General features: G+C 43.8%; 1 protein-coding gene across 1 annotated transcript; it reads left to right on the top strand.

The window, feature by feature from the left end:
• The first annotated feature begins 2,403 nt into the window (after nt 1–2,403).
• On the top strand, nt 2,404–4,614 carry gprin3b (GPRIN family member 3b). The gene has a single exon (XM_041934490.1). The coding sequence runs from the start codon at nt 2,404–2,406 to the stop codon at nt 4,612–4,614; it is 2,211 nt and encodes a 736-aa protein (XP_041790424.1).
• The last annotated feature ends 7,745 nt before the right edge of the window (nt 4,615–12,359 follow it).

The following is a 12,359-nucleotide window of genomic DNA, read 5'->3' as shown; positions in this document are numbered from 1 at the left end:
TCGGTCGGACCGCGGTGACTCATTGCGCACGGTCGGTCAGTCAGGGGGCTTGAATTTTGCGCTTTGCTGTGCGGGATCGATACCCCCATATTCTGGGGGAAGGCGTGGCTTGGTGTCACCGACACAGGGTTGATTTTCCATATTCATTTCTAGGGTTTAGCCTCATCTCCCTGACACAGACGCGCAAACGGCACCCGAAGGTCCGGGACATAAAGCGCCTCTCAAGGTAAGACGTCCTCACGTTGTCATTAGCCGCTTTCCTGCGTGTCAGTTGTTCAATTTGTCCGCAAGGTCAAATCAAATCAGCAAACATCAGTGGCCTCTGAGATGCTGGGGTGGGACAGGGCTGAAGATGCAGGCTACAGTACATGACATAGATCTTAATTGGCCCGAATCGGTCGTGTGCGTCACTTTGATGTATGTATTGTTTGCGGTTGTGCATGAATGCACATTCTGCATGCATGCTTACTGTTATTTCTAACCTGCTGCAGACAAAAAGCACAATAATCCCCCACACCAGGGCGTTTTAATGGCTGAATGTCTAAAGACAGTCAGGATATGCTTTCCATAAATATTTGTACTTGACGTGTAGTGGGAGAGCACACACACACACACACACACACACACACACACACACACACACAAATGGGCTACACCTGTCCACGACCCAAAACACAAGCCTCCAGTCTTGTTTCATTCAAGACACACTTGCAAATGCTGCGTTCAGGTCACCAAGTGCATGAAGAGGAGGATGATGATGGTTTGAATAAGAGGGGCAGGAATGATTATTCTATACTCTTCAGCAATCGAGACATAAACATGAGCTGATTAGTCTGAAATCTATCATGTGTGTTGTTTGCATGGAGGCTTGTGCGAGAAAGGAGAATCACTCGAAAGACAAGGCTGGCTTTAACATTGAGATGAACTGCACATTATGCAGAATGGATTACCATCTGTAATGTCACTGAAATGGAAATGGACAACTTGCTCTCTGCGGACCACTGAATTATCAATTGCTGGCTCCTCATCCTCGTTGGATGGAGCCTATAGGCTGCTCTGTATGACTGAAGTCTTGATCACAGTGAAATTCATTGTGTGACTCCGAAGGATCAGATATTTCAGAAGTCTGCTGAGTGCTGGCACATTACTTGCAGAATTGGCCCAGATGCTTTTACACTAAGGAGACAGACTGAGATGGAGTCATTCATCAGGCCTGGGATGAGGCGATCTGTGAAACTGTAGGTTATACGAAGCTGATTGAGGGACAAAAGAGGGTCTAAAGACACAAACACCTTTCTGGCTCTGTTTATATTTCCTTAAAAGTGTTGTGACAGAAAATTAAAGGTCGTTAAAATGAGAAATTATTATTGTTTTCAGGCACTTTCAGTATGTGAGGTGATTTGCTGGCTTATCTTTTGAAATGCAACTCTATATAAACGATGCTGCGGCTTTTATAATAGATCACAGTAATGAGCAGTGAATTTAACAACAAGATCAGAGGGAGACAAAAGAGGGCTCGACCACTTACCTTGGTTGCTACACTTGGCATCTCCTTATACAGTAATGCTGATTATGAACATGAACTCGAGTTTTCAGTGATGCTGCCAAGCAGACGCATAAAATGAGGAATTTTGGAGGCAGACAAGACTGTTGAGCCCAATGAAAGTCCACTGAATGTGGAACATCCACATTTTATTAATCACAAACGTGCACTTTCAGCCTACATATGGCAAAGTCTTATTTCTGTACTTTGCTGACTAAACTTGCAGGTTTGTAAACTTTGCTTTGCTTTAGCCTGACACAGCATTGTTGCAGGCTCTTTCGGGATTACCCCCAGTCGTTCTTTTTTTGTCATTTGTACAATTGGATCAAGTAATTTGAATCTGAAATAGATTTAACTTATTTAATGCCAGTTTATAAACTCCTAAATTAAAAGATGACAAGTTTCCACAATTATTTGAATGTTTTAAGTGGAAGTTCATTCATTTCTATAGCGTATTATCTTTACAGTCGTTACAGTGACTTGTGTTCTTGTGATTGTATGTTTAATTTGATCATGAGGCTTGCAATCACATCACATATATTAATCTCAATACAAAGCAGTGGTTAAATTGTGTCATTGAGTGTTCTGGATTGTTCTTTGCATTTATTCTAACACTGATTCATTAAATGCATGTTAATGGCTGTTCAAAGGAACATTTACATGATGCTCATCTAGGCATGGACCACTATTTGAGTCCCTTTGAGTCACTGAAGATTGATGAAAAGTGAAGCTCAGTCATTAAAAAAAACTAAACTGATTTTTATTTTCCTCCTTTAGGAAATTGCACAGAGTGACAAAGCTGTGTCTGGTTTCATCTTTGGATTACGGCAATATTTAAAGACTGAAACAGTGAATCCGGCATGGGAACGAACCCAAAGAGGACAGTGACAGTCCAGATGGTGCCTCAGCTGGCTGTGGTGGACACGCTGGGCAATAAGGAGCCTAATGCCAACTGGGCTAAAGAGCCCAACCTCAAACTGTCTCAGGTTTGTCCAAACCCCGCCCTCACGTCCCCTGACCACCAACAGGATAACTTACCTCTGACTGCTTCTCCTGCTAACCCCATCCCACATACCCAGAAAACAGCGTCCAAGGCAGGTGAGCCGGCTAGCAGTGCTGTGTCAGACAAACCAACTAATGGAAACCAGACAAAATCGGAGCTTGTGACAGGCGGAGACCAAAAGATGCCAGACCTGTCTCTAACAGGCCAAGGTGGGGGTGAGGCAGGAGGCAACCAGAGGGATTCTAATGCTAATATGAAAATGCTAAGCCTGGCTGGTGAAAAGGAAATCTGTAAGGCAGATGTGTCGCCTGCTCTTTCAGCGTCAAAGGTCGACATGCAGACCAATGACTGCAGAATAAAAGGGCCAAGTGCAGTGCAGGAGGAGGGTGCACAGCTGACATCCTCAGCCTCCGCAGCCACAGCACGAGAGGACAGCAAAAAACACCTTTCTCCAAAGAATAGAAATCTTAACGACGCCTGTGAAGTAAGACACACAGCGTCGGAACCACAACACGATAATAAAGGGAGTGCTTCAGCTCCCATAAACAAGGACGCTGCTGTACCACAGAAATCTCAAGAGCCCGATCATATACGTACCTGCTCACAAAGCTCTGCTAGTCTGCAGGAGACACCCAAACCTCAGCAAAGCGTGGAAACTACTGCAGCTCCGCTTAGCTCCACCACACCTCCATGTAAGGGCAAAGATGCAGAGGCCGGGTTTACAAATACGACTTTGAGTTCAGCACAGTCAGACAAGGATTTGCCGCCAGTAAAGACACCACACGTCTCTTCAGATAAACATCAGCAAGTGTCTTCACAGATGGACTCCTCCCCTCTGCCCCAGGCTATCACAAACATGGCGGCGCATGGGCAGGTGGCTGAGGAACTCAGTCAGACTGACACAGCAGCCTTCGAAGGGCAGCAGCAGCACTGCAAGCTGTACAGGGAGGCTTCCACAATGACCATATCCCCGTCGTCCACCCCAGTCAAGCAGCGTCGTGATATGGAGGTTCAGGCGGTGGCGCACACATGCAGTAAGGCTGTGGCCACAAGTCCAAGTCTGCTGCCCTTCTCTGTGACCCGCAGGCCGAGCGGCGGTGCACTCCCCAGGGAGGAGGCGCAGAGCCTGGCTATAGTGTACCAGGTCGACAGGGGTGTGGCACTACATCAGATGAGCATGAGTACTCTATCCGCATCCACTGATCCGAGGTCAGACAGACTCACAGTTGAGGCGGAGATGTGCCCCAACCATAATGCCGGCTTGCTTTTCCACTCGGAAACTTTGTCCCAGCAGCAAGACAAAAGGCTAGGAGCCAAGCCTAAAGAGCCCGGGTCAGCTCTGTGCAACACCCAGCCAGTTTATCAAATCAACATCGAACACAGCAACCACGCGGAGCAGGGAGGGACAGGTACCTCCCAGGATAAAACAGGAGTCCAGACATCTGCAGTGAAAACAACCACTGCTGAAACCACCTCTCTCAAATCAGGAACACCCCCGGTGACAGCCGTTGCTACCAAGTCTGGATCTGCTGACAGCAACAGCGCTGCGCTGTCTCAGGCTGCTGTTACAACCAAGCCCAACCAGGCCCCGCCAACAACAGCAGCAACAAGCACTACATCAAAGTCAGGTCTCACTAAAAATAAAGCTGGAAGTCCTGTAGGAAAGGTTGGAGGCAAAGCCCCGACGAAGGAGACGAAGTCCAGCAAACAGAAGATAGAACCGGAGAGAAAGGAAGAGGAGGATGACCAATCAGGGAAGGAGACAGGAAAGAGCATCCATGATGTCGTCTGGGATGAACAAGGTATGACTTGGGAGGTCTACGGCGCTTCTGTGGACCCAGAGTCCCTTGGTTTTGCCATTCAGAGCCACTTGCAGTGCAAAATTAAGGAGCAAGAGAGGAAACTGATAGTCCGGACCTCCCTCCGAAAGTCAGTGTCCGGCGTCGACTCGCCGCAACACGGCAGGAAGAACAAAAGGAGGCAGCCGAACATTTTCAGGTCAATGCTGCAAAATGTCAGACGGCCCAACTGCTGCGTGCGTCCCCCTCCCTCCTCCGTCCTCGAGTAGCACAGCACAGAGGTAGCCAATGTCAGACTCCCCCTTTTCCTAGAGGTCAAAATGTTTGTCCTCCCCTCGTCACGATTGCAATGCCAAGTGAAACATTAATGGGACGACGATCCCTCTAAGTATACTGGAATGTTGTAGCATAAAGAGTCAAACTGTTTGTGATGTTTGTGGTCGAAGAAGGTAGGAAATAGAAACATAAAACGAACAACTCAAGACTTATTTTCTAGAGATAGATATTCTAAAAAGAGAGAGAACAATTTTTGAATAACAAAGGCAATAATAGTGAAACGCATGTATATTAGTTTCGATGGCAGTTGTATGACCTTGATGATGGGGTAGACACATTACTTACTGTCAGAATACTTGTGCAAATATATTCAACCAACATCTCATCACATTTGGTGCACTTGTTATATGTTTTGAGGTGTTTTTCTGGGCCCTATATTTATAAGATTGCTGTATTTTCTTTTCGTGCACATTTATTTCCAGTGAGTGATTACGTTGTGCAAAAAGGGACTGTATGCAAACATGCGCTGTTTAATCTCTGTTCTTCTTTGGTTTTCTATTAAAACAACAAAAAACTAAGTTGAGCTTTACATATTCTTCATTTCGGACCTGTTGGCAAGGACTTTGGGCAGGTGTGTGACATCCTCATGCTGATGATGAAGAGGACACAGCTGAGCTTAGTGGAAATTAAAGCTCATAAAAGTAGATAAAACCTGAATAATAAAAAGGTGAATCAATGACCTCAGCAGCTCAAGAGGAGATAGTGTTTGTGTTGCAGCCACGTGCTCGTGTCAGGGGAGTCCACAGGAGATGTAAGAGAGTGACAGACTGCAGCTGAGAGCAGACGTACGGTCGGTGGAAGGCTGCGCTGGATAAATTAGTGGCAAGCTTAATGAGACCGTTTCTGATCTCTAACGAGGGCATCAAGTTTGTTCAGAGCACTAGCAAATGCTAGTTAGCTCCCACCTATGTCCTCTAGACTGACAGAGATTAACACCCCGAGAGAGCATGTTGGACAGGGAGAGTTTATGATCAGTGCATGCTTTTACATGAATCCACTCGTTAGCATTGCTTAGTTTTGTGTGAGCGGAAGATCTGCAGGTACAGGTACAAAATCTATGCATTTTCACTGTGAAACACTTTCAGAGGTCAGTGGAGAACAGGAGAGACACGATCTTTCTAAGAACAAGACGTACTGTTCCGCACATTGCTTTGTTATGGTGTGAGTCTGAATCAAAAATAGGATTTCTAACAGATCTGGAGAAAAGGCTCAGTCAAACAAACCATGATGCCTAAAAAGTTGGGCCGCTGTGTAAAACATAAATCAAACAGAATGATGATTTATTAATCCATTCTGACACAAACTCAACTGGAAACAGCACAAAGTCAATATATTTACTGTCTGACCTCATCAGCTTCATTGATTTTTGTAAATATCTGCTTATTCTGAATCTGACGCAGCAACACGTTTCAAACCAGTTGAGACAGGAGCAACTAAATACTGGGAAAGATGTGGAACGCTCCAAAAACACCTGTTTGGATCATTCCGCAGGTAAACAGGCTGATTGGTAACAGGTGATAGCATCATGATTGGGTATGAAAGGAGCATCCTGGAAGGTTTGTTTGCAGATGATTGCATTCAGTTTTATCTTTATTCTCAACTTTTTTTGGTATCAGGGTTGTAGAAGAGGAGGCGGAAAATTGGTTATTTGCAGCTTAAAGCCTGAAATGTTTTTGTTTTGTCTGTATTTAACAGAAAAAATCGACCAATGCTCAGTGTTTAATGGAGAAATTATGAAATGCAGGAATAACAGAGCAGCTAACATGAAAAAATATTGTATTTTAATATTTTTTTCATATTAGCTGCTGTGAAAGAGAAAGCACTAGAAAGTAGCTGAGTTGCAGGGCTACGAACTCACAGTATTCTGTATTTTCTGTCTGCACACAGCCATGCAGGCCTGAGAACAGGTCTGATCTCAAACACACACCTGTTATTGTGGGCCGGACTGCAAGTTTTACAGCAGGTTCAGAAAACTCAAGACAGCCCAGAATAAAAACCCAAATCAAAACTGGTTCGCCTGGTTGGCAGTTAACCGATCAGCGGGAGCATTTTGAAGCATTTCACAAACACAGATGCAATTACAGCTGCAACAATTCGACAAGAACAAATGTTTCAATAATTGGTTAATGATTGATAATTGATTGAATATTTGGGGGTCTGTTGGACACGTTAAGACAGTTGCTGTTATCTGAAATCAGCAGATTAATCAATAATGAAAATAATTTCAGCCTGAGACACAACAGTTTGTGATTCGATAGAATCTCAGTTTAAAATCGTCTGTTCATCTAATTATAGTTTCCAGGTAACTTGTGAGCTATTATTATGTTCCCATCATGTGATAACTCATTGGTGATTACAGTGTCATGTGATGACACTTTGAAAAGGCTTCGCTTCACTGCGCTGAAACTCTTCATACACAGAGGAATAATTCCAGAAAACGTTCTTCGATGGCGAACGCGTCCTCTCAGTGCGATTTCACTGTCCCGACTGGTGTAACGCTGATTGCAGGCGACTGCTGTTATTGTCTTAACAAGCATGTCGCTTCCTATTAATGTCAGGATGTGGTAGCAGGGGGGGTGGAGTCCTCTGTACTTGTAGTCTCTGTGCTATGAAATGTCACAACCTGTAAAGAGCATCGCAGACCGAAGCGTCTAATCCTAATGCTACCAAGTCGTACTTCTATCTGTCTCATCCTTCCTGCTCAGATTTGTGAAAGAACAAGAGCTTGTGGATGTTTCTGGAAGTAGCAGTGACCCCTCGTGACCTCTTTACATACATCCTCTCCTATATAAGACAGGTCTTATTCCACAGTGCTGATGGATGGGCGTCAAACTGACACCACGGATCTGTAGACCCCGGGCACATTAACGCGTCCTCTGTTCCCGTCTAGGTCACTTTCTCCTTTACACATGGACTCTGTCCTTCTCTGTATGCCCGGTCGCCAGCCTTGATTCTGATTCTTTCACCCCAGCTTTAATTAGCTGTGTTTCAATTTTTAATAACCCCCTACCCACTGTGCCGCTACGCCTGGTTCCCATTCGGAAGTGCAGATTAGATTCGGCCACAGGCGGCAGTTAGCTCAAGGGGAGATTTATTCCAATGACAAGGAACATGGACATATACCACCCACTGCTATAGTTAGTGAGACAGCATACAGCTTGCCTTGCACTCTATATTCTTATATGGGGAAAATATGCATCAGTGAAGTGAACAGAACCGTTGACTCAATGGTACGTACTGTAAATCACAGAGATGTTGCAAATAATCCCCAATTTTATCCCTTTCTTTGCTGTCAACTGTCAAAATGTTTAGGAAAAGGCTGCTGCTACTCTATATTTTATTTGTTTTTGTGTTTAATTCAATGACACGACCAAAACCATCAATGCATCAGAGCTTTTCTTTTTTCTTTTTTTATTCATGTTTTTGTCAGACAACAGAACATAAGAATCACTGACTAAGCTTTGAATAAGCTAGACAAACAAAACTATATCACATAACATCTAGCACACAAAAAAACACAAACAAACAGAAACAAAGTGCCTACAAACTTTACTTGACAACTGGGTATGCTTGACTTAACATCAAAAACAAAATACACCTAACACAATATCTGACTAACCAGATGCATCATCTAAATATTGCAAAAAGGGGGGTCCAATAGCTTCTGTGGAGTAACTTGTAATAAATAAGCTTGGACTGCGTTTTATGTGAGCAACCATACCAAGATGCAACCAGTTTCTTCCAGCTATCCTCTGAAACCTGAATTCCCAAGTCTTTCTCCCAGCACAGTTTCAGCCCTTCTAAATGAGGCGCACGTGCCTCTCTAAATATCCCATAGAACTTAGAAGCTCTGATTTTTCTGCTACCAGGTAGTAGGAATAACTCTTGGATCCTAGATGGGGGGTCTAGGCCAAATTAGTTTTAATACAGTGTCTGATTTGTAAAAATCTCCAAAACTCCTTCTGATCTAGGTAGGTAGGAAAATCTTTTATGATGTCATTGAATGATTTCAGCATCAGAGCTTTTCTTATTGGAATACCTCCACATTTTTGGAAATATGCTTCCTGGTGGACAGTTAGATGAGAAGATGAGGCTGTTTTTCCCTGTTTCCAGTCTTTATGCTAAGCTACGCTAACTGGCTCCAGCTACACACTGAGCTACCATACAGAGATGACAGTGGTTACATCTTCTCATCTAACTTTCTGCAAAGAGCAAAATGTCAGATGGTTCATTTCATGCTTTTCTGACTACTCGTCTGTCTGTGGCACCACGTTAATGAAGACGTAAATAAGTAACTTGAGACACACCTGGGCTGCCTGTGCTGTAGTTTCAGAATAAATAAACTACATTCGTTGGGGACTACCCGTGAATAATGCGCATTTGATAAAGGACAGAAATGTGGCTCAATGAGGCACAGAGGAAACAGATACATCAGGCTATGATTATCAGCATCTTTAGAAAAAGTAAATGAATGTCCACTTCATGTTTCACTTCACAGTTATTGATGACACTTTGCACACAAACTGACACACTGCCGGTCTGGTAATTCTCTATTTTGTTCAGCCTCGTTAATCCCAAAAGAAGTGATTATGTAGTATCTCTCTAATATGTGAATATAAAGTGATGCCACAATGAAAAACGGCGTAATACGTCTGCCACAACTTAACACCGAAGTGTCGACTCATGTTTCCATTCTGTAAACTCATAACCCACGGCAACATGCTCTTTAAAATGTTGATGATTAAAAGCTTATCTTTTAAGCACGACAGCGACAGTTCAGCACTGAAACCCAGCTTGAGGGCGAAATAATGATCTCTCAGGCGTTTAACGGGGAATCTCCCAGACTGTGTCAGAAGCTGAAATTAAAGCCTGATAGTCCATGAGTGGAGGCAGGAGCCCCCCTGTTGCAGCTCCAGGGCCTCCCCTGACTCACACTGAGATGTCGAAACCAACAGTAGATGTAAAAAACAAAACAAAACAGGTCTTTAAGTGTGAAATATTTCTTATTTATTTTGTCATTCATAAAGCAATGATGCATTCATGCTCTCTTACGATTGTTATTGTGAAATGAATGTGTGCATATAACGTAAAGTATTTAATAATGTGTTTATCTACAGTTGCATGATTGATAATCATCTAAAAATCTGGATGTTTGAGGCTACAACAGGTAACAAAGTGGCATAATTCAGATTCTTGGTGCATGTTTTTCTCACGGCGTTGTGGCAGCTGGGCAGGACGACTGCCAAGCAGCAGACCAGGTTCAGGTTTGTTGCAACAAAACCAAATATTTGTTGAGTTTGTGGTGGTGAAAACAGATATTTTAAGCCAAAAGATGATCTTTTCCAAACCCTTACCAAGTGGTTTATGTGCCTAAACTGAACCAGATCTCGACCACAGCGCTGTCACAACATCTCATTCAAAATTGTAATGTGAAAGTTAGTCTGGACGCTGGGTTGCGTTTGGAGACACTAAATTAGGTATTCTTGAGCTGCAGATGTTTGGGGGCAACATTTCAAAGTGTAAACACTCACCATGTGTAACTCAGTAATATCATCCTCGTATTCTGGGGGGAATTCAGGGCAGCAGCAACATTTCTGAGCTATAATTGAAGTCCCACAGATAAGTTGCTGTCCTGGTATTGGGATTTGAGATCTGCTCGCAGTGACCCAGTTAGCTTCACAAACACATTAGCTTCTGCAGCTCGTATGGAAGCCCTTATAGAAGCCCTGCAGATGCTACGATACTTGGACAGAAGCCATTACAATTATCCAGACCATCATCAGGATAAAATCTACCCACTCACAGATCATTGTGGCATATTAGATACACTTTTATCAGGGGAATGAGTGTTAATTACTATTTACAGATCATATTTTGAGATTGTGTAGTGGGTAATTGGGGGTGGCTGGTGATCACAGTGTTGCCATGTAATTCGACAGAACTGGAGACTTCAGTGCTGACTGGTGGAGGCTTTGAACGCTCTCTTTTTCACCCATTTTCATTCAGTCGTTTTTCATCCTCTGTGCTCTTCGTCTGTGCCTCTTCCTCTCACCGTGCCTCCCCCCTTCAGCTCCGACTCCCCATTTCTCTCTGTCCCAGACGCCCCTTTCTCTCTTTGAGGATGATATCATAATGAAGCATCCTAAGCCAGTAACAGCGAGGTGATTAAAGCTTCTGCTGGCCTCCACTCTGCAGAATGTTTTCCCATAAAACGGTCGGCTCCTGCTCCTCTCCCTCATTCATCCTCGTATTGTATCAGCCCGATAGCTGGGAGTGAGGCTTGTCCTCCTGATGGCTGCTCTGCTCCCCGTGGAATATGTGGCCTACATTTGTTTGTGGTGCAATGTTGGGCTGCGAGAGTGTGTTCCTTTATCAAACAATCCCAGTTTTCTGCAGCGTACCCCCTTTTCCTTTCCTCACTCATGCGACAAGCTGTCCTCCCTCCTGTCCGTGTGTCTGTCCGTTCTCTCGCAGCTCATTATTGATCGCTCACCATTCAGCTCACAAGCCCTCCTAACCTTTGAACAGGGCACATGTGCAAAGATGCACGTAAAAAAAAAAAGCACATGCACACACGTACACAAGTGTACACACCTCCTGTATATACACAAGGGTCACCTTCCCCAGCTTCATTAGTGACTGCTTTATTATGGCTGACAGATGTGGCCATAAATCATGGGGCCCCCTGGTGCCGCGGGAAGATCCAAAACAAACTGATAAAGGAGAAACACGGGGAAAGGAAGGGAGAGAGAGCAATACATGCACACAGATCAATGCACTGTAGCTATCAGCAGAGTCTTGAACTGGAGTTTTCTGCCATTGAGGTGAAGCCATCAGACTGCCTCAAGAGAGATTTCTGCCGTTGTCCCAGTGGAGACATGAGCAGCGTGATCACTTCCTTTTGTCACTGAGAGAAAACTGAAGGAAAGTTCGTGACACAAACACAAAGTGTTAACCGGGGACATTAATCTAACAGGTATCTGCTTCAGACTCTAACAAACCCAACGTGAGTCCAGGAGATGATTCTGATAAAACCCAGTCGAGCGTCTTTGTTTGGAGATTCAGGCGGAGATCAGTCCCTCTGACCTCTGTGTCACTCTTAATCCTCCTTTTTTTTTTTTTTTTTACCTGAACAGACACAAATGTGAACTCCTTTAGCCCTGTGAGAGAAACCCTTCGGATAGACATCACAGTTATCATCTAGTATTTCCATTTTTACATACGCAAAGCAACGACTGAGTCTTGATCAAGCAAAACTTTTAAACAGTGTTATCACCTTTTAACCCGTGCTACCCTGTTGCACAATTGGTCTACATTGGCATAATCTCCCGGATCGTAGACACGATTTTAGAAAAAGAGGTGAAAAGTTCACCTCAAAAGCATCCAGAAACCAGAAAAAATGGCTCCACTTTTATTTTTTTTTTGGCCATTTAGCCGTGCTAGCAGAATGGCTCTTAAGAACAAAACTTAAAAGTAAATGTTGGACTTCATCAGGTGACCAGAAACACAAGCCATATTTTCCTTTCATCATTTTTATCTCACCAGTGTATTAGCCTCATATTGTTTTATTGTATTTGCATCCAATTCTGTGTCCAGATTATCATCTTATAATGCAATTTGATCTGCACTAAGGTGCTACACAAATAAACTTTTATGGTGTGATGGATAAATGGTGTTT

This window comes from Chelmon rostratus, chromosome 3 (assembly GCF_017976325.1).
Source record: "Chelmon rostratus isolate fCheRos1 chromosome 3, fCheRos1.pri, whole genome shotgun sequence".
Classification (NCBI taxonomy): domain Eukaryota; kingdom Metazoa; phylum Chordata; class Actinopteri; order Chaetodontiformes; family Chaetodontidae; genus Chelmon; species Chelmon rostratus.
This window is presented reverse-complemented; position numbering and strand designations above follow the sequence as displayed.